Source organism: Rhyacophila brunnea, unplaced genomic scaffold (genome assembly GCF_057557595.1).
Source record: "Rhyacophila brunnea isolate RB1 unplaced genomic scaffold, BYU_Rbru_1.0 scaffold_2, whole genome shotgun sequence".
Taxonomy (NCBI): Eukaryota; Metazoa; Arthropoda; class Insecta; order Trichoptera; family Rhyacophilidae; genus Rhyacophila; species Rhyacophila brunnea.
Genome location: NW_028232859.1, coordinates 44843480 through 44867225, shown reverse-complemented (window position 1 = coordinate 44867225; position 23746 = coordinate 44843480). Strand labels below are relative to the sequence as shown.

At 35.5% G+C, this 23746-nt stretch overlaps 2 protein-coding genes across 2 annotated transcripts in view; one reads left to right on the top strand and one right to left on the bottom strand.

Moving 5' to 3' along the window:
- Positions 1 to 13653, bottom strand: part of yki (Transcriptional coactivator yki) — a 178878-nt gene extending 165225 nt beyond the window's left edge. Inside the window, exon 1 of the mRNA XM_085947716.1 lies at positions 13055 to 13653. Within this exon, the coding sequence (XP_085803842.1) occupies positions 13055 to 13530 (476 nt within the window). The 5' untranslated portion in view covers positions 13531 to 13653. The remainder of the gene's footprint in view (positions 1 to 13054) is intronic.
- Positions 13654 to 18180: 4527 nt separating this feature from the next.
- LOC147072380 (uncharacterized) lies at positions 18181 to 22888 on the top strand. The gene is made up of 4 exons (XM_085947309.1): positions 18181 to 18315; positions 19896 to 20692; positions 21332 to 21521; positions 22736 to 22888. The coding sequence occupies exons 1-4, from the start codon at positions 18181 to 18183 to the stop codon at positions 22886 to 22888; spliced, it is 1275 nt and encodes a 424-aa protein (XP_085803435.1).
- The last annotated feature ends 858 nt before the right edge of the window (positions 22889 to 23746 follow it).

The window sequence follows — 23746 nt, the reverse complement described above, 5'->3', positions numbered from 1 at the left end:
TGCAGCGATGCTACAAAAGCGACCTACGTGCTGCAGGTCTGACATGGCGGGAGGCACAGGAGTTGGCGATGGACCGAGGGAAGTGGCGCCAACTTGTGCTTGCCCTATGCCCCAATGTTGGGACGTGACAGGGTGAAAGAAGAAGAAGAAGAAAGGTAAAAAAATAACTAATGGTCAATACTAAATGTTTAATACTTAAACCGTGAAAATAATTATAACGCGTATTGTCGCCGCAAAACACGTATTACAGACCTATAAACTTATCTGAAGAATGGATGGGGAGCCACTGTCGAAAACTACCCAATCAAGATTCGCAACTGGACAGAATCTGACATTCGAATAACGTTTTCAAAATAGCGTCCATATGGTGTTTGTTATACCATTTTTGACCGTTCTTCAGATACGTTTGAAGGACTGTACATAGATTTTTCTAATTGTATAAATAAATGCGTACGTAAATTTTACTGAATTTAGATTTTTATTTATTTACTGATTTGATTGCATTAACGAAAAAAAATGTAATGAAGTAAGTAAGTACATGTACCTACTTGAAGATCTCCGATCAGTGACAGAAGGGACCGGTAACTCAACATTTTTTTTATTTAAATTATATAAGAAATGTTTTACTAGTTTAATTAAATATTTGACTGTTAAATCAAGCAGTGAAAATTGTAAAACTAACGCTGGTTTTCCCAAAGTCTGTCGGGAACCAAGACAAACCAAACCAACCACAGACGACTCGCGGCGCGAAAATAGAATATAGGGCGGCGACCTTGTTCGCAAGAAGCGCTTTGCCGGCCCGAGTGACCAGGAGTTTAAACAGTTTAAAGCCGATCTGTCAGATTTAAATCAATTTATCAGCTATGTCGTCGATATTATTTGAATATCAGAAAAAAGCCGTGGAGGAGGCAAAATATTGAAATCATAATGTGTGTAGATAATAGAATAGATCATGCCCCCCACAAAGGGGGGGCTGACAGGGTTCTAGCCTGGGGGGCCGGGCTCAGGAAGGGCCCGACGTGACGAGTCGACCAGATGAGTGAGATAAACACAGACCACAAATTTGCTCTAATAGAAAAAAAGTCGCCTGCGCCGCTATTTTATTTCAATAATTATCAATAATTAAAATATTTGATTGTACGATGCAATTTTTAACTGTGTGCCGATACTTGACAACTCCATAATTCAAATGGATGTACATTTTAAAAATACACCTTAATTTTACCGCGTAGGTACCTACACCATGGAAAACGCTAATGTAGCGCGTCACACTGCTTTTACCCTTAGTGATAGGTAGGGGGGGCGCCAAACATCCTAGCCTGGGGGGCCCGCTTCAGGATGTGGGGTCCATGGAATAGATACCAACTCTCATGACCAACATATAGTAGCTATATACTTAGTCACTGCATTATAGTAACAATATTATTGCCTATTCATTTAATCGTATTTCATCCTGGCGAATACATTTAAAAACTAAAATCATATCATTAAAGTAAACTACAAAATATTGTCACAATCATCAATAATGGTTTTGCTAAAACTGAAGTTCACGGAAATATCCGCAAAAAAATATTCAACTACACTACAATACAATGTCATCACTAGGCATCACAAAGCATAAAAAACTATAATAATGCTATACTTACAACGTTTAATTTGGTTACGAGTTACAATCCAAAACATATCACCACAAAGTCCGTGGATGACCTTCATAATGTAGATGACAATATGTTTAATAGTTCTTTCCCAAAATGGTTTATAAAGTACATATATTTAAGTAAGTCCGTATAAATAAATAGGTAGGTATGTACTATGTACATATAATACGAAGCTACGCCACTGTGTTGTGAACGGCATTGAAAACAGCATCCGTACGTTCTTTCATTATAATAGTATGACTAATCATGAATGATTGTTGACTAACTAAATCTTTAAATTAGGTAGTTATCATATACGGTTGAGAGGATGGGTTTATAGCCCGAAACAGCTGTCAACGTAAATACATTACGCAACCATCGTTGAATTAAGAAAAAACTTTGTTTCAAAACATTAGATAGTAGGTACCTAATTGTAACGAAATAAAAAATACAATATACTGATTGATCATAAAGCGTATTTTTTTGGCTAAACCAGACGATAAGTAAAAGAACGCAATTTAAAAAAAAATTAATCATTTTATTATATAATAATTTAATGCGCACTTCTTCTGTCCCTAAAATATTATATAGTAAACACAAATTTCTGATGTACATTGATCGTATAGTCAGTGCGTATAATATAATTATCTAATCGTAATTTTCCAATCAATTCACAAAAACCAAATCGATTTTTATTGTTGTCCATTACATGTAAAATATACATAATTTATATTAATTCGTGGATCACGAGCCACAGTTTAGCGAGACTGCGTGGTGTGGCGTCGGCGCCGCGGCGCCGTTAGAAGTAAAACAGTGTCACAAGCGCGGGCGCCGAATGTGCGAACATGACACAGACCCGAAGCAACATTAATGAATTACCAAGCCAACGCCTTCAGGAAAAAATAATCATTAATAAAACAATCGAGGCCGATTAAAGAAATTTTAATTCCGAAACATATTATCTATTATTAAAACACTGTTTCAAGTAACAAAACAAATAGGACTAGGTACAAAACGTAGATAATCAGTTTTCTTTGAATTTTGATATTATAATCAGAAATCACACAATCAATAAACACATGTTTAGATAAGTATAGGATCGGTAAGTAATTGCGTGTAATATAGAGATTTGCACCACCGACACACGGTTTTATAATATTGTCAATAAGAATACTTATCGTAAATTATTTCTTTCTAAATGAGAGAAGTCCTGATGCGGCCCAGGAGCCAGGATATGTGTTAAAAATAAAAGTGGACAATAAATCGCATCGTCAGCCGATGGACTGGACACATCGGAGACGACAAAATATTCCAGTGCAATTTTGAATTCCAGTTAACGAAACATACCTATGGACGAGGTGTGGAGGATGGTGGCGAGGGGTGGAGGTAGGCTGTTAAGATTCGACATAAATAGTGTAAACTAAATTTTGTCAGCCGCACGTATTTGTTTTCATTGAAATAAGAATACAATAATTTGCAGATGGTGCTGGTTAGTTTTTTTATAATTCATTAAGCCCTGCCTAAACTAGGACCATAAACGATAAAAATGATTCTTCTATCTATAAAATATCTAAAATGATGTGTGTTTTAATGGCATAATTTTAAATATTTTATAAATAAACGAATTAGGGACTTGTCAAATGTTCTAATTGTCATTGTTAGATGGTGTGCAAGTTAATTTAAACATCTTTTTGTGTGTCTGATTAAGATAGTCAACAAACAATACATTATGCCGGGTCCACACCGAAAACAAGTCGCGCGACAACTCGTTAAATTTTACGATAAGCATGATAATTATCGTAAAATTTCTTAAGCAATTATGATAATTATCGTAAAATTTAATGAGTTGTCGCGCGACTTGTTGCCGGTGTGGCCGCACTTTAAGGTTAGTCGGTACCTAACGGATTTGCACATAATTTGTAACTAAAAATAGATAAAAGGGGACAATATTCTAAATCTACAAACTGGCGACATTTTGACGAGGGACGTCACTGGTTATCAGTAACACGGACATTTTTTGACCGTGAAATAGGGTGAAATTAAACCGAAGCTATTGTCAAAACTTGTTACCTAATAAGTCTTAATTTTTGTTCAATGGCCATCCCGCATGATTATATAAATTTAACATTATCGATAGCTCAATTCCATAGTGCTTACAACTAGTAATAATTAGTAGTTTTGACTCTTTTGAGTAATGGCTGATCAAAGTTTGGTATCACAAAAGTGACAAAACATCGGCCCTACGAGGTCAACTAGTAATGTTTTCGAGTTGTAATTTTGTGGAACTGAAGGGGAGAGATTATACGAATATAATAACTAACATAACTCAAAACTTGAAGTTTTTGACTTATCGTAGTTAGTTATAACTGTTATAAGTATTAATTAACAGCATACTTCAGTGAAACGGCAGATAATTTTCAAACGAACGACGAACGAAATTTCGGACTCGTTGCCAATCGGAGAGCGATAGTCGAGCTGTGAGCACGTCAATTTGTTTTGTGATGGCGTCGGAGGAATATATTCTTAAATCGTGTAAAGATGACTAAAAAAACGTTACGCATTTGCTCGAAAAAGAACACATGTCAATGATTATATTATTATTATTACTAATATACTTAGCAATAAACATAACATTAAATGGACGCATGTTGAATTTTTATGACAAATTATGTTTTGTTCTGCACGAGTCGTTTGCACAATCTGCGCGTCGCGTAGTCACGATATTTTTAGACCATGCCTCAGCTGAAGAATAGCCTTAGAGGCCATCCATGGACTGAAACCGTATGCGGTTTAGATACTTACGTGTGCCATACTAAACTTATGATTTTTGTTCATGAAATTATATTTTCACTAAATTTGTAAGTGCAAGTGTATGGTATAAAGCGCGGGCCGCATGTGGCCCGCCGGGTATTTTTTGCGGCCCGCCATCGTTAATCGTACTTCTGATCACGAATAACTTTTTTATAATTTTTTAAAAAATATTGACAATAGATAAAAATTTGAAGAATTTGTTGTTTCGTAAATGTATTATCTCAGTACGTCTTCCTTGCGTCTCGTCACACAATATGTAACCACTATTTTCTACGTTGAACATCGATTTCAATAGATATTGATAGTGTGCCGACAGAGCTACAACTTGAGATTATTGATCTGCAGTGTGACACTGATTTAAGAGAATTGCATCGTCGTGAAGAAATCTCCAAATTTTACAATGCCCTTAATTCAGAAAAATTCGACCAACTTAAAGATTATGCAACAAAAATGTTCGTTATTTTTGGATCAACCTAGGTATATAGGTATGTGAACAAATATTTTCGATCATGAATCTCAATAAAAATTCTTTACGATCACATATCTCCGATGCCCATTTACAAGCAGTTTTAAGAATATCAACTACAAAATTAACACCCGAATTTAAAAAAATGTTCAAAAATGTACAACAGTTTCATTCTTCTCATTATTTTTTTTTGTAATGTTTATTTTTCGTGATAATAAATAGTGTATATCTAAAAATGGTATTTTACTAGCGGCCCGCCGCCGCTCATTTTTAATTCTTGAATTTGGCCCTCCATCCAAAAAGTTTGCCCCCCCCCCTGGTATAAACGAATACGATCAGATGCCTATAAGTACTTTGTGGAAATATATTTCCATGGCCAGTAAAAATAAGCTTACTATAGCACACGGTTCGAAACCGCATACGGTTTCAGTCCATGGATGGCCTATTAATCTATGCATATCTACTATGGAAATGCGACATCAATATTATCAAAGTAACAATACTTGGAAATATCAATACTTTTTCTGTCGGTATTGACGGCGGCCCTAAGCGCAAGTTGTCGAAGAATAACATAAAAATCAACAATGTATTGTGGTTTGCGGCAAAGGTAGAAGCCGTAGACAGCAGCACAGCATAGCATAGCGCTGTGATTGCACGTAGGGTTATCAACCGACCTTCTCGGAGAAGGACAGGCATTCGCAACACAACGATTCCGGTCGACATTGAGGCTAGCGCACCGAACTTCTCGAACGAACACTTTCTTAAAAATACAATAGATAATCAATCATTTAGATTGATACGAAATTAACGATAATTACAGTCTAAAATTACATGTTAAAATTAAGTAGGTACTTCCAAATGATGTAGTGTACTTTTGTTTTAATGAATTTTGTTATACCTAGTATGCACAACAGAACAAATTAATATATAAAATTATTTAAACACAAGGTTTTGAATGTGTGAGTGTCCTACGAAAATGAAACACACATTATAGACGTGGAATAGTGTGTTGCAATCTTCAAATACACGAATATTGAATGAGCGTCAATGCGTAAACCGAGAGCAGTTGGCAGAACGGAGAACAAGCGTATTCTTGACACGTGTTGAAGTTCGCACTATTTCTGAGTTCCCGGTATGCACCTACGACTCCTACGAGTACCACAGTATTTTAGCGTAGCATAACGTTTCCATGTTTTATTCGTAAAAATAGTGAACATTATTGGTTTCTCTTGTGTGTAGAATTTAACGTCTTTCTCTATGTTCTGCACTGTTAATTAAAAAGTATCCCTTCTGGATCAAATTCAATACCCTTTTCTCACGTGTTTTGTAATATCAGAAGAAAGCCAAGCGAGGGATGTTTTCTCCGTAAATGCGTTTTTCTGTACAAGTTGTTATTTTTAGGTTTTCTTTTATTTTAACGAAAATAATGTACAAATTTCGAAATAAAGAACAAGTGACTTTTTTTGAAAGAGAAAAAGGACACCGACGCATCTCACCAGTATCATTGTATGCTCTTACTTAGATGGGTCTCAATCAGGGAATACAATATGAAAGGGAACTGACTTACCGTACCGGGTGTGGTACCTATAAATAACAGGGTATAGATCACGAGTGTGAAAAATATGAGATACACTTAAATACGTGACAATGAATGTGTTTTTGTTAATAGTTACGTATATCTCATAATATACATTAAGGTTTGCCACGTAACCATAACGCGCAGTCAACATTTGACGACAGTCGGCGCATTTTGTGTCCCTTGGTTTTATGTCCTAAACGTTAGGTTAAGTTAAACGTAAAGTTATCCTTGATTCAAAGCTGCTACTACACTCGGTATGGTAAGCCAATTCCCATTAATTTTGTGTCTTACATTAGGTATCTACTATTAATTATGGAGGAACGATAACGACCACGACATTGTCGTCCTGGGTCTGGCAAATACATGTATTATTCTTAAATTTGTGTTTGAGTCAGAGTATGGACCTATAATGTTGAGCAACTGGCTAACATCCATTTCTCGTAAAAACAACATTTTGTTAATACAAACCTCCATTCTGCGGAGGCCCATAATATGATCTTATTAGGATCGGACATGTTCGAATGTGTTTGATTTACTTCAAAATTAGATCATATTTAGGGCTGCTTAGTCTTGCGGTGCAATTCGCAAAACTCCACAAATATTCTTCAGTTTGGTGAAACAAAGATGCAGCCCGCATCAATTTTGTCACCCATGGTTGTAATTGTGAAATTAAAATTACAAAAACTCTACACTCGCTCTCGAAAAGAAAGCATTCAAATGCATATTAATGGTATCATGTAAAAAATAATGGAAAAAACAACAATGTTTAATTTAGTACACGACAAATTAAGATTTAATCTTTGATTACGATTACATACTGGTGAATATAAGATAATCATAATAACGTGCACAAAAGTGACAGCCCTGATCGCAAGGCTCACGGAATTGTTTCGTTCAAGACGGGAGCATTGGATTCAAATGGTACCTGTATAAACGACGTTGCCAAGTCTATACAGCGTGTCTGGCCGACTGGTCGCGGAAAATGACGACTCGGTCCGAACGTTTAATGGCGGATGAAGCACAGGCTTACGTCAAAACAATTAATTTGTTTGAAAAGGTAACCTGAGAGCAGCGTCCGGTATGCTGTACAATGCAATGCAGAAACATCGTATGCAGCAGAATTTGTTCGAAAACCGAGTGCATTATCGATAGCACACATTGTTCAAATAACAGAAAGAACATCGTTTCTTAGCGAAGTGAATATGTAGATATGTATACCTACTTACTTATTTATTTTACTACAATTATTAATAATAATATGCAAACCTCACAGTTTCAATCATTAACAACGCCAAAATAAAAATAAATACATAATTGCTAATCAATTCGATTACGAATCAGATATTTACAGACATCCCATAACTTTACCATTAACTAGGTATCCAGCATATTAATTTTGTAATTAACGTGTCAATTTGCATTTGAAAAGCAATTAGCAAAAACACAATTTTGTGCGGCCCGTAAGCATTGGGTTAACCCAATTTAATATAGTAGGTAGTGCCAGATTTAATTTAATGTATAAAATTCGTAACTCAATTTGGAGAGCGCTTATGAGGGGGTATTAAAATGGTCGATAGTTAAAATTTGTCGCAATAAAGCATGTCAGTCGTAGCATAGTGGTAACGCACGGGGAGCGATACCCAAGAGACGCAGGTTCGATTCCTGCCGGGTGTCTTATTTTTTTCAATTTTTTTTCTATTGGCTATATTTTCTCATGAGTGTTTTCAGAATTATGTATGTTTATAAATTGTACATTTAACAATGGTGTTAAATCCTCCATTGTATCCGATTGTCTCGTAAAATAATATCCCAATGAGGGATTTTTTTTCTGCTGTGCTATGGAGTTTGGATACTTACGTGCTAAATTGTGCAGAGCCACTTTTAAATTCGACTGACCTGTACGCCATAAATAGTAACTTCTCATTATACAGCAACACTGTATAATCCAATAGATCGACCAATGAACGCGATTTCTCCATGAAACATCAAAAACTGTTTACGCGTCAAACCTTAATAAGTTTAAATGTAAGTAAACCTCGGAAGGCGGTATGTGATACTTACAAAAAATATACACTTCTTAATCCATATTCGCTCCAGTCCAGCATAAGAACAAAATAAATGACAAACTGATTACAAATTAATCTTTAAAATGTTTGATTCATTACTTACTATTTACAATTCATATGTGCATATTATAATGACACAATTGATTGAGTGTGTCTAGTCCTAGCTAGACCAAGAGACAGCTGTTCTGTATAATTGTGAACAATATTAGGTAAGTACCTATCCATCGGCGTCGGAATACGAAAAAATGCGACATTTTTATCCAAGACATTTTAAATTTTTGTAAACAGTTTTTTTATACAATGTTTAGGTATTAAATTTATTAACGTAGGTCGTAGATATTATGTACCATGGCTTGCACTAAGCATTAATCAACGAAATCTATAGAAATAATATGAATTTGATTAATAGATATTAGGATGTAGTAGGTATGTATCAATCAGCATAATACCCCGTTTACACGTGCATGGATTTACTTTTGACAGTAACTACATATCGCGGCCATAACAAGAAAATGTATAGGTAAACATATATCATCCTGCAGTTGCAACCTTGCATGCATGAATCAAAAAAGTTTGGAAGCTTCTGAATTTTCATGCGACATTAGGGTTTTTTCGATCTGCGCCTGCGCAGTAGAACGATAGTGGCGAACCTGACGGCAAAAAATCAAACTATACTCAATTTGAGGTTAACCGATTCACTGCCTGTCAAATTATCATAAAATGACAACAACGCGTTTCGCTTACTCTTGAAGAATGAGATTGGAGAGACAGTGAGTACTTTTTCGTGTGGTGTATGTGCGTCACGATAATTTAAAATACGCACTATTGCTGCCGGTAAATCCATGCACGTGTACATGCGCTATAATGGTCAAATGCCTACAGCCCCTCCCTGCATAGATTATAAAAAATGGCAAATCACTCTACTCTATTTTAAACAAAATTCTAACTGCTTCCATACCTACCGAAACCAATAACAAGATTACCAAGTTTGCATTTATTACACGTTACAACATAGTCGAATGGGTAAATTATGTATAATATATAAGTTTAAATTAAATTATTTTAGGTACTAGAAACATCAACAAAACTCGTCGATCATAACGAAGTGAAGATAGTGTTTTTTAACATGTTGGCAACATGGCGGAGAGGACGGCTCAACAGGTGAGGTGACGTTACAGGTGTTTCTTATGTAAACTTTATCTTTTGTCGAGCGCTTTCCGAAAAAAAATGATGCACTCGAAAACGCCATAACAGGTAAGAAATTTAATAATACATTTTAAAAATCGAGTAGGGGAAATTTATACGGGTTAATTAAATGTACTTATTGGAATGTGAAATGCGAACACAAATCTTTTTACCAACCTACCTAGATGCATTGCAAACTACCTATTTATTATGTATGTCTATGGTTACATGTAAAATGTACGTAAAACATTTCACCGTGAGCTTTCTATCGGAAAGAGATGACCGCATACCTAGGTACTACTATACGCCATACGGTCTCCAACTTTATTAGATTCAATATGAACATTAATTCAATTTTCATATCTGATTTTGGCAAAATTAATGAATTCAAGAATGAAAACCTAACCTAACAAATAATCCAGTTTTCTAAATTTGTTTGCTGATGGCTTCCTGTAAAGCAGTGGTTTCCAAACTCAATGTTACTATGCCTCCCTTTAAAAAAATCTAATCTTGGCGCCTCCCTTTATTTAATACACACACTTTTACAAGTCATACAAAAAAATGAAAAAAAAACTTACCTAATTGACAAAACAATAACAAGGTTTGACTACCTATATTTTAAATGTGATGGACGTGCTTGTTTATATTAGCACAAAGTTTATCAAGCCTAGGTGTCATCGAGGAGAGTGCCACTCGTAGCTCTTCTTCTACTACTAAATGGGTTCGATATTTGGATTTCATTGCACCTTATGCAGAATATCCTGTTTCGCATACATATTATGATGTGATGAATGGCAGCAGTAGTTGCATTGCTTTGCTTGACAATGTATTATATTCTTCACTTCGATTCAACCGAAATTGAAATATGGTTTGACTCTGAAATTTTTGTTTCAATGAAGTACCTATCGCAAGATAATTCTATCAATTTTTCTTTTTCAATAGTAGCCAATCTAAATTCATCTTCTTCGGATCATACAATCGGTTCGATGAACATTGTATACAAACTGTCACAAAGTTGTATCAAAATTATATTGTTTCTGAACATTTAATGATAGAAATAAATAATGTCCATGTATTGTTTACCATGTTTTTAGAATATTATATCAGATCTAGCACACTGCAATACCATACGCCACACTACTTCATCGGTCATCAACAAAGATCAAATTAACTACAAAATCATACATAGATAATAATATGTAGCAATAATGTGAGTTTGTCAACAGCATCCCTACAAACAAATTACGGCACGCCACTGAAAATCAGTCATTTTCGAATTATATATTATTTGATTATTTGCCATGTCCGGAAATTTGCACATTAAATTTGTAGTCGGCCGTGTCACAGATCATCGTGAGCTGTTGTATCGGAAATAGTTGGCCGTATTGCGATCAAATTCATGTCGAAATAAAACACTTAACCACCGGACATAAGGGGGAAAAATATATCGTATGCATAATATACCTATTTATATAAAATTCTCAATGATTCAAAAGAAGGTTAGCAAGTAGGTGCTCGTAAGTATCAAGCCGTACTTATCAAATATCTGATACATATCAATATCAAATTAACGCTATTATTGAATTTAATAAAATTGAAACATTACTCTTTGCAACGCTCCACGTAGAACGCGTTATTTTTTTAAAATCTCAATGCTATACGGCCATCTCTTTCCGGTACCTAAGACAGTTCACGGTGAACTGTGCTACGGCAAAATGTAATACCTTTTAACATTGTACATGTATGTAACCATTATTCGCGCCCCATTGGGCCACCCATTTACTATGATCGGCCCTTCTAATGACATTCATTCCGTAGATACTACGCAAATATTATGTATTGAATAGTTACTCGTCTAAAAAATATGACAGTGCATAGAATAACCACGATTAGTTTCGCACGCGGACCATATAAGAATGCTTGATCAAAATACAACTGAAATCTTAGAGAAGTTAGATAATATGTAATCTCTAATCTGGCTGCTTGTTTATTTCACTATGTTAGATACTTATATTGACAACTAATAAACTAATAGTATCGCCTTTCTACTGACAACAGTACCGAATTATGACGAAATACGTTTTATCATCTGATAAGGCAACAGGCCGTTACGAAACCGGTTGAGTCGGAATAGATACCTGCCTAAACAAGAGGCGTAAAAATTAGAAACACACAAAACTGGGTACAACGGAGGGGCATGATGTTGACTTAATATGCTTCATCTATCTATGAGATCGCCTGTACGTCTTCATAATTCATTTTTAAATTTACAAAAAACCTGCACCTGTGATTCGCAAGAAGAAAGTAGGTAAGAGAGATTTAGGTACTTCCTAGGGAGACGCATGATAGACAGGGACACCTTCCGTGGCCCAATAACAGGTCGCCAATGATACACAAAGGGAGAGTACGGAAAAACATAAAAGTAAAAAGATAATAGTGTGTGATACCTACGCAAAGTGAAAATTTGTATTTGATCTATGGCTAAAAATCAAAAAGAGATGGCACAGGTTGCTGAGTAAACTGTCGCAAACATAAAACGTTTAAGAAACGCTGGATATCAACAATGGTGAATGTATGACAAAGTAACAAGTCTATATTATTTTAAAGTGCTTACATAGAAACGTATGTAATAAAATAATGCGTTTCTATAATTATAATCTCATAATTAGTTTCCCATTAATTTCATAAAATTACGCTGAAATTCGTAACACCACCGCTGGGTTTGGTTAGTTCTTTGGGTTTCAATCGTGATCAATAGTATGTACCTACCTACCTATACATTTTAATTTATTTAATTGTGTTAACTGTCAATTACCCATGGTGGAAATGCATTGTATTAATATTTTTATACATACCTACCGAATCCACATTATTTATAAAATATATTTTTTAAAGATTCAGTACAAAAAAATGTGTTCTATTTTGACATTTCAAAATATATAAAACCAAGTTCAAAATTATCAGTTCTCTTCACCACCACAGATAAAACCAGTTTGAAATTTGTGTGGAGCCTCTGCGGCTCTATGTCTATGTATTTGATATTGGCTCTTCAGTCTTCTTCGTTACTACACAATTTCATAGTTCAGCATAACATTATCCATTTTGATCAAATAGGTGTTCTTCAACATCTTTGGTTGTAAGTTTTAACTAACAATTGAATTGGAGCTTACACTGAATGTGCTATGTTGACACAAGGGTACAAAAGACTGCACAGACTGATAAGGAAATTACGATGTATTTCTATCTTGTCAGAATCAATACCAATAGGAAGAAGATAATCTATTTGTTCAAACAAGAGGGTGACACTTACTTGAGGTAGTAGATCTGTCCCTCTGGCGTGCGCGCCTGCTCCCATCCTGGGGGAAGAGGGCCGAGTTCCTCGTGCAACGTCGGGGCCACGTCGTAGGAGCGCTGCTTGGCGTGCCGGTGGGGCGTAGGAGGAGCGCCTTGCCCTCCGCCACCGCCGGCCGCGTACGTCTGCTGCAGCGAAGCAGGAGAACTGTGGGCCCTGGAGTGGGACACCGGGACTCCTCCGCCGGCAGAGCCGAAGGCAGAATCGGCTGAGTTCTCCCGCGAGTGAGAAATCGACGGCGACTTGGACCCCGTCGAGGGCGGGTTGAAGAAGGACTTGGGGAGCTGCCTCATTCGCAGCGGCACCTGCAGAGGCCTCTTGGAGTCTGGTTTCAGTACACTGTCGAACAGCGCCTGCAGGTCCGAATCGGAATCCTGGTCCACTCGCAGGACGTGATTGTTCGCTTTTTGCTCCACTTCCGAATTTAGAGCCATTTTGGAAGAAAAGTTGTGGACTTGCAAGAAATAAACAAAAACAAAACGGGCTCCGGGCCGCGACACAACACACACACACACACTCGCGACGCGGCCGTCTCTTCGCGCGCACTTCGGCACACTGCCGGGCGGGTGGATCGGGCACAGTGTTGCCATATTTTCAAAGTGGAATTATAGTACCGAGCCTCCAAAATTATAGTATTTCGGCAAAAAATATAGTACGCGTTGAATGACGAATACTTTTCTGCATTTTCCAAAAATTTCGCGTAAAGTAATTAACGTCACCTTTTTTTTAGACAAAAATTCAACTGTAAGGTGATTAACATCTCGTTTTTTTAGACAAAAAATGAAATGTAAGGTGATTAACGTCTCCTTTTTTTTAGACAAAAATTCAAATAGAAGGTGATTAACGTCTCGTTTTTTTGACAAAAGTTTAAAATTAGGTATTTAGTTCTCCCGAACAGCTTTAGCGCCATTTTTTATCTATTTTTCCGAATTTTCAAAATTATAGTATTTTGGGCGTACTATACTTGTTTTATATCGTACATAGTACGCGGGCCAAAATTATAGTACAAATACTATAATTATAGTACGGTTGGCATCACTGATCGGGCAGAACGCGGACGGCGCGGGAGAACGCAGGCGAACATACTTGAAATGTAAGGATCGGCACGTTCCATAGTAGAGTACGTTGCTAGTGAAGCCTCAAACGTACCATAGGTAGTGATTATAAAAAATAAAATTAATAATATAAACATGAAAGCTTAATATCATCAATTAATAAAATAATATATATAATGTATAAACAGTTATTACATACGTTCAAGTAGGTACGTGTGTTTTTAGTTTTATTACACGTTTATGTGATCTATGCTTACATTTTTATAATTGGAGTACCACAGTAACTATAGATATACCATCATAAATTGTCCGGTGTTCGAATTTAGAACTAAATTCGTTATAGTATTAAAAGTATTAAGTACATCGTATTTCAAATAATGTTAGCATGTGGCGCCCTCACTCAGTGGACAACTTACTTATACTGGAGGATCTATACAGCCCTATTTAGATTAATATCATGACAATGTTAATAAACTTTTGTATTATACCTTTTATTTCTTGTCATATTGTATTTTATTTTAATTGTTAAAAAGCTGTTTTATGACTTATGACATATAATATATAAATCGACTACAATATTAGATTATACATGAAGTAGGCATTGAAAATATGTTCTCATTAAAAGTCTCTTTAGAAGCCAAAACTGGTAACGCACTTTATATTTTTATTTCAAAAATTATTATAAGTAGGTTTGTTGGTACAAGTCGGTTTACACTTTACAGGAAGGCAGGCGAGAACCACGGTGATTTTCATAGCAGATTTTGGCAAAATTCATGAATTTTAGGGGCAATCGCAAGACAATGATATGCCACATAATTATGAATTTGTTGATTTTGAATAAAACCAATTCCCATGGCATACACTCACATTATACTTAAGACACTTAAAATACACAAAAAATACACCGATGTCTCAATAATTATAAACAATGTGTAGTTCTTACAAATTCAAATTTTGCTAAAAAAAAAATGGTTACAACAATAATATGATATGCCATGCTAGTCAAAATTGATATCGGTCAGTCATTCACGCCTTCTGCTCCAAACAGTATAATTAGATGTGCGATATATCGATCATTTTAATGAGGATAGTAATTTTTCCTGTTACAATAGTGAACGAACAAGATCATTAAATTGCTCATATCTCCAAACTATGTTTCTTTGGCATATCATTGTCTTGCAATAACCCATCCAATTTAAGAATCCTAACCTAACAAATAATCCTGTATATCAGCTATTTTCAAAATTTGTTTGACGCTGGCTTCCTGTAAACTAACAAGAACCAGTTTTTTTTTTTTAATTTTTGTTTATAGTTAATCATGTTTCACGCACACTCTTGTGCACGCCAACCAAGGTCTTGAGAAGTTGCCCCTGGGACACTTTCGGCACGAATTTTAAGAGCGCCCAACGTTCGTTACGCCACGGTATAGGCCTGCATAACGGGTGTGGAGACGTGGTGGGTGGTAGAGAGAAAAACAAATTTATCATTTTATTAACCGAATCGACTAGTTGGAAAGGTATGTATGTTTTTTTGTTGGTACTGTAGATAGTGTAGATTAAGTTATCATACGTCATATCAATGTGACATAACGTGTAAATAGTAATGGGTTTATAAAAATAAATCACATATTAATAAAATATCTTCTGATTGTATGTATTAAGAATTAAAGTTAGATTGGCTGCTAGTGTTAGTAAAAATCGTAGTGACTTCACATTTTAGATGCACGACGCCTCTATAGTTTTCGTAGTAAGCCGGCGGCAGCGAACTCCCCGCCACCGGGGCCCGGCCCGCTGTGAATATTATGTCTGCCCACGCAACACTTGCCGGACCGGTCCTCCGACTCCGTGGCAGACGTATCTAACGCCAATGTTTTTTTTATAATAATTATGTTACCTATATACCTACCTATATGTATTTATATATTTTTTAATCTTTCACTAAACATCATATTTTTCTATTATATTGGCGTGTGAGTAGTTGCATTTATAATTGAAAAAATACCTGGTAATTTAACCGACGACTGCAAACACGGATCAACCCTTCGAAAGTCTTTGAATCAGTATGTTCTCGCTAAATCAACCTCACATAGGTAGTATATACACATAATGCCGGGTCCACACTGGCAATTATAATTATCATACTTATCGTAAAATTTAACGAGGTTGTCGCGCGACATGTTGCCAGTGTGGACCCGGAATAATATTATAATATAATGCCGGGTCCACACCGAAAACAAGTCGCGCGACAACTCGTTAAATTTTACGATAAGCATGATAATTATCGTAAAATTTCTTAAGCAATTATGATAATTATCGTAAAATTTAACGAGTTGTCGTGCGACTTGTTGCCGGTGTGGCCGCACTTTAAGATCGCTAGAGTAGTTGCCGCCCGAGTGCGAACGATTACCAAGATTACCCGCTCCCCCCAAACATAAAGTAGGTAGTAAAAATCATAATTTTATTCTATAGTGGAACAACTTCTTGAAATTGCGCAGATTGCGATTTCATCTACTGCGCACGAATTAAGTACTTACTAATTATTCTCACTGTTATTATTTCCAATTGCTCTCACTCTTGCTCGGCGTCGCTGTAACTACGTCATATTTTCTGTCAAAACTATCGAACTTCATGTTTAGGTATGTGGTATGTTTATAAATATTAATACCTATCTTTTATTTTTCCATTAAACACATTGCTTAATAATACTAATATGGACGAAAATTACGCCGCAAGCGATGTTTTACTATCCATTAAAATTAAATAATTCCCTTTCAAATATTATAGATCAATCAAAGACTTCGTTAATTTACTCTAAACGTTATTGAGACTACGAGAGGATACTTTCAATGTTTTTATAATGTACCAATATGTTTAAATACGCGCGTGGGTACTTATATATTTTCACATTATATTCAGTTTACATAATTATTTTATAACACAAGTTAGTAATGTATTGTATATGGATATTGCAGCCCCTGAAATCCTCCTACCTACCAATCGGGTTCTGCGTATCCCTGGCGGTTTTTGATGAGCCAGGCATCAGCCGGACCTCGATTTGTCAAGTGCGAAATACTGCGTATTTTTCACAATATGAGTGTTAAATCAATCAATTAAAAAAATCTTGTATATTGTAAATTGTAATTGTAAAACCTCCACTGCCTAGGTTGTTTGTATGTTACATATTTTCAAGTTTTTAAGCGTTTTGGTTGTCAAACAATATTTCATAAAATAAGACTACTCAAAAAATATTGGAGCCCACGGGAGCCCATATTATTTCTTTTTGAGCAAATTCAGAATTGAAATTTTCGCTACTGATAGGTAATAGGATATTAATTTTTCTATAATCTAAGGTAATAGGCTTAGAATTTAGATTATTTACTATAGTAGGTAACTCTAAATCTTCAATATAAATTTAAATTAATTTTCGTAAAGAATACAGTCATAGGTATTATAATTGTATGTCTTTCATTGATTGAGCCCATGAAAATATTAGTGTGAATTCTTATTTTTGTATATTTTTTTAAATATCTTGAAACACTGCCATCTTTTAAATTACTCCATGGCTATCACGAATTCTCGTTAATTTTATTCTGTTTCCAAACCAATAATGGTGATACAAATTGGCGGGAATATTTTTATTATATTTCTGTGATTGAATTGAAAGAAAATATTATTCGAAAGACAAAACGTAACACCCTTCAGACACAAGACTTCTATTACATTTTATGTTTTTTTAATATGAAAAAACTATTTAATCTGACGCTGTTATACTCAAATGGACAGTGTTTTTATTGGAAGTATTTGAAAAAATGAAGCGAGTAAAGAAGCGATAAAGTAGGTACTGTAATATTTTTATTAGAAGGGTGAGTGAACGTCATTCGTCGGCGCTGATTTAACCGCGGCGTTGTACTTGTAACAGGGTAGTAAACTAAAAAGATCGTTAAAATAATCAAGGAAATACCTTTTATTACATTTTGTGCGATGGGTCATATTGGGTTATGTTTTCTCGTGTGTACAACACGGAAACAACATGGAAATTGAAAGTAAATTTGAGCATTTCTGCCGCATTTGTACAATTGAACATGAAGTCGGAATCATGATATTTAGTGAAGAGGGAGAAAAAATGATGTTGCGTGACAAAATAACAAAATATCTTCACATTGAGGTGAGCGCATTCTCATAAGTCTTCATTTTATAAATGACATTTAATATTTTGACAGGTCGTCAACGTTTAATTTTTATTTTCTGAATCATCTCTTTCCCAATCGTTTATATTATGATTTCTTCGTATTAATTAATGATACAGAATTTGCGGGTTGCATTTTGTTCATACGAAGACATATTTTGATTTTCTACTATTAGGTAGGTACTTTTAATGTGATGTATGTGGTAGGTACATACCTACATAATGTAGGTATACGAAAATCCGTATGTTTCAAATAGGTACATGATGCTAGAAAATAATTATTGTAATTGGGTAATAATGATAGAAGAAGACTATGCTGTAGTAATGTAGTTAGTAGTGATTTATTAGTTACCATCATTATGTATATCCAGTGTCATATTAGTGGCCTGAGTCTGCCCCTGTAAATTGAAATTATAATAGGTACCTATAATGGGAAAAAAATTAAAACAATGTTGACATCATAATAAATGAGTCATATTGTCAAATATTGAATGGCATAGATGGCGATAAAAATATAATAAACATGACAGATTACTTAGCACCAGGAATTATTGAGTAGGTAGGTATGATCTCATTCAACAGTTTTAAAATTCTTTGATACCTATACCTAATTATTGCAATCTATGGAGTGACTTTTCATAGGGGTAACCAGATTATGAGTCTCATAGAGGTGTCAGTTATCCAAAGGTGTGACATCCGGAAAGAAATGAAACGGTTTATAAAATTTACACATATTGTGTATTTGCCTTTTGGTGAGTGTACACAGCGCCTGAAGATGCCGAAAGGCGAAACCCGGGTCGCAAAAAACGACTCAAATGGAATAGTCCAAAACTTCAATCCATTAAAATTTAAATTCAAATTACATCAAGTACCTTCGGTCGATAGTATTAATAAAACACTTAATTCAATACAGTGGCGAAGAGTGGATGTAGGCTATTAACACTGAACTTATAACTAACTAATGTGTATGACTAATAAAGTTTAATGTGCACTATTTATGGTGGATCTTAACAGCCTACCTCCACCCTTCGCTACTGACATAATATCCGGATATTGATGATATTGTTTTGAATGACCAAATTTGGGATCGGGTTAGCTAATTAATTGCGTGCTCCTTCAATATTCTACATGCTTCTATTATGAAAGCTTTAAAATATAGGTTTTGTTGGATAACTTGGCAAAGTTATATTTATTCCAGAATTTTAAATGCAAACAGCTATTATTTTACCACATGAAAATACCTTGAATTCATCCGCCATGTGCTCCATCTGCAGAATATTGACCAACTGCTCCATTACCCTTGATGGTCTTCTTTTATTTTTTCATACCATGGTTAGGAATCGTTGAACTAACGATTCCAACTTCCCAACTCCCATTTCAGTTACATATGAGCCAAAATTCAAGGCAATGTCTGCTATAGGTGGGAGATTGTTCGCTTGGTCTATGATCATTGGTTTTGTCTTTGTCTTATATAATATTTCGATGTCCATCAGCCTACTCAAAGAGAAGTGATTTTTTCTTCGAAATAAATAATGTCACTGCCCATTGCTCATTTTCAGATCACAACGCAAGACCGTCTTCCCAAAATGATTTGTATCAGCTGCTGCACTCGATTAGATTCCGTAAAAGTATTCTCCGATATGGCACTACAGTCTCAGACTAAACTGAACAAACATTTAGAAATATTGGATCTCGTTAGCAAAAATGTCGTCAAGAATCCAACGCGTTCGCCTGTCATTCACCGCTACAAATACTTTAAAAACGCAGACAAGGAATCAAACGGAGACACCAAATACCAAGACGATGAATCGGATATTACGGAAATGGAAGTGAGATTAGACCCAATGATGTTTTTAGACTGCCAGACGGACGACAGCCAATCCGATGACAGTTTCAGTGATGATACTTCTCTGAAAGATATCGCTTGCAAAATGGAAATACCTGATCTTTGCAGTATCGAAGACCAGTGTGAAGCTCTCACGATAGAATTGCTACCGAGAGTTAATATATTAAAACCAGACTGCGACAAAAAAATTAAAGCGATACCCGACTTAAAGCCAATCAATTTTACAAAAAAATACGTAATGCCAGATCCGATCAAGCGGCATAATAATGTATCGTTGGACGGTATGAAGCCCTTTGTTTGCACCATCTGTCCAAGGAGTTTCCTGTCGAGTATCGCTCTGCAGAATCACTCGTGGCTCCATTTGAAGAGTAAAGCGAAAGAGCACCCCGGCAATGGAAGAGTGGCATGTCCCGTCTGCAAAAAAGATATATCCACGAAAGGCAACCTAAAAGTTCACATGGAAACGCATCGCCCCAAAGGAAAATACAATTGTGAAATTTGTGGGAGAATGTAAGTTGATTTGCTTTTTAATTTCCAAAAAAGATATGTTTATAAGGTTTTATTTTTCATAGAAATTCGCGGCCCGGGTACTGTCATGGTAATTACCTCCCAGCATTTAATGGTTAAAAATACAAATAATAAAATAAGTATATACCTATATATAATATATAGACAATACTCTTGATCTCGTAATTTTCTTGGAATTGTTTGGATTGGAGAATATATTATACAGAATAGAATGTTTATGTACGACTGATTAAAACTGTATCGACTTTACGCATCGATACGATCACGATTACGATTACGATCTTTTACCTACACGCATGCATCATGGCTAAAAAGCTCCAGCAGACATCATTCGTGAATGCATACAATGACTTGAATGATCTAATTAATCAGAAGGAGACAAAGTGTTTTACATGAAGACTTATGTTCGTACTTAAGTCCCAGGACTAAAACAAAACTAAAAACTACTTTTCTACTGTCATAAAAGTGCTACTAAATTTATTATTTTGGTATGTATGTTTTATTTTCATTTATATTAATTTATGTTATTACATAGTCCACACCTTCTCAAGATTTCCATGAAGTTCCAGTGAAAAAAGACATTATTTTTTCATCTATATGGTTGTATCTGTCTGCTTTCAGATTTAAAACACAGTCAAATTTATATCGGCACCGCGAGTACCATGGCGGAGAAGTGTATACCTGCGCGGTATGTGGACGAGTTTACCCCACTAACAGCACACTGAGAGCTCATAGCATCACCCACAGCGATGCACGCCCCCACAATTGTCCACTGTGCAAGAAAACTTTTAAAAGGAATCAGGATTTAAAGGTACGAATCTCGATCAGTGATTGGCAAAGTTTTTTTTGACAAAGAAGCTATTTAAAAAAATACATCTAGCGATTGACAGCCTTTATTTTTAATTAGGTAGTAATGTTTTTACAAAGAAAAGGTTTTATAATAATAATTGTTCTCTTAAAGTGTGCAATCCCATTCTACTCGGAATTTAAATGTATCGGAACTATAAATACCAAAGTTACCTCACGCATATCACGCCACAACACCAACCTCTCATGTAATAAAAAGTTTTTTATTTTCTGTAAATTTACATATTTTTGACTCTTGACTTTGTTTTTAGTGGTTTGGAAGAGAGTTACAAATGATAGGTAATTGACACAATATTTTTGTAAGTTGTCAGTTGTTATTATTGAATGTTCTGATGGGTCCAGCAAACGAGCTCACGTGATCTGATGATAATCTGTTGTTACTACCTTTACTTATTTATTTTTTTCATTGTTAAATGGATGATATAAACATAATATAATTTCATGTTTACTATTTTTGTTTTTAACACCACAACAGGCGTGAAGCCCAATTACAGTAGCATAACTCCCAGACTTCAGGAATTCACATATTAGATTATGTAAATATATTGTGACCTCACTGGGAATCGATCCCGGAGCCCTCGGGTGAAAGGACAGCCCCTTACGCACTGGACTACAAGGGCGGTCAATGTCTTCCGATATAATTTTTGTTTACAGCATGTGGTTATTAAACTTTTTATCAGTAGGCTGTATCAAAACCATATTATGTAACATGATTTTTCTCCGCGTTAATCTATGCACAGTATCTTTTTGAGTATAATTTTTCCATTTTTCAAATGAAAAGAAAATACAAATTTTGAAATACTTTACAGTGGATTTTTGGAAGATAAATAAATCTGCCTTTTATCATCTGAAGAAAACAGCCTTATGAATCTACCATTGCATAAGCATATTATATTAAGTTCATCTGGAATTAGCATACTTTTTGAACAGTGCAACGCCCCTGAGAGTGGTTATCTCTGGGGCGCTGCAATGCACACTTTGAATCCAACTGCTTTACTGGAATGGCATATCAAACAAATACAATAATTATAATTTGCATACATTTTTAGGACATATATCACGCACATATATCATGTATACTGCATACCAGAATAAAAACTAAGGATTACTGTATGATGATATGCGGTGTACAGCTTATTTTATTGTATATCTTTTCAGTTTCATATCAACCAGCATACAGGAGCAAGACCGTATCGCTGTCCGTACTGTCCAAAAGCCTTTGCCAGTTCCGGCAACTGCTTCTCGCACCGGAAAAGGATGCATCCAGTTGAGGTTGAACGGGATAGAGACAAATCATCACAAGCGGTATGATTCAACTTAGATTATTGACCTAATTACATTATAACTATCTCCCTATCTTCAAGTAAATATATGAGATCACCAGTGCCTTGGGCATTGAACCATTTACGGTGGTTGTGTTGTCAAAAGAATCCTTTTCCGCCTACGCCTCTTCTGCCCTCCATCGTTCCCTACATTATGATTTGGAATAACTAATATTTATCATTGCGGAAAATATATTCTGTCTTTGATGGCAGTCTGAAGATCTCTTAGCTTATTGGCTTTTGTTAAATCCTCCTCATTAGTAATGTGATTCTCATACACCGATATAGCCACATCTCGAAAGCTTCCAGTCTTCTGATGGTCTGTTTCTTTAATGTCCAGGTTTCGATTCGGCAGGTCAGTATTTTTCAATCGGTGTGCCACCGCGGCACACTAGTATGCTGAGAGTGTTCTAGTGTGCAAGAAGGTAAAAAACACTGTCGTTGACCAATACAGATTAACTGCCTCCATCGACGTGGGATGCCCAAATTGAGATATGGTTCTCCATCTTCTTATTGTGTTATCCCTTAATAGAGGTTGGTCACCATCAGACCTTTGGAGCTGCACTCGTACCAATCACGGAGGTTCTTAAGCCATGAAATGCAGCATCATCCTTTGCTACATTTATCATTAATCTTTCCTTGGATGTTATCATTTTATGAATTTTGAAAATCCTCCCTATTTTTCTACAGAATATAGGTATTCATTAAAATCAATTATGTAGGTACTTTTTGTTTTTGAAATTGAAAATAGCAACAGAGTGACTGCTATATCACAAACGGTATAGGTAAATCAGTCTACAGTGGCACGATTTGTGATTTGCATGTGTATTTGTATTGTTTGCTACAA

Coding starts and splice junctions, on each gene's coding strand:
- LOC147072380 (XM_085947309.1), top strand. CDS start 18,181: ATGGAAATTGAAAGTAAATTTGAGCATTTCTGCCGCATTTGTACAATT. Junction 20,693..21,331: donor TGTGAAATTTGTGGGAGAAT/GTAAGTTGATTT, acceptor GTCTGCTTTCAG/ATTTAAAACACAGTCAAATT. Junction 21,522..22,735: donor AAAGGAATCAGGATTTAAAG/GTACGAATCTCG, acceptor ATATCTTTTCAG/TTTCATATCAACCAGCATAC.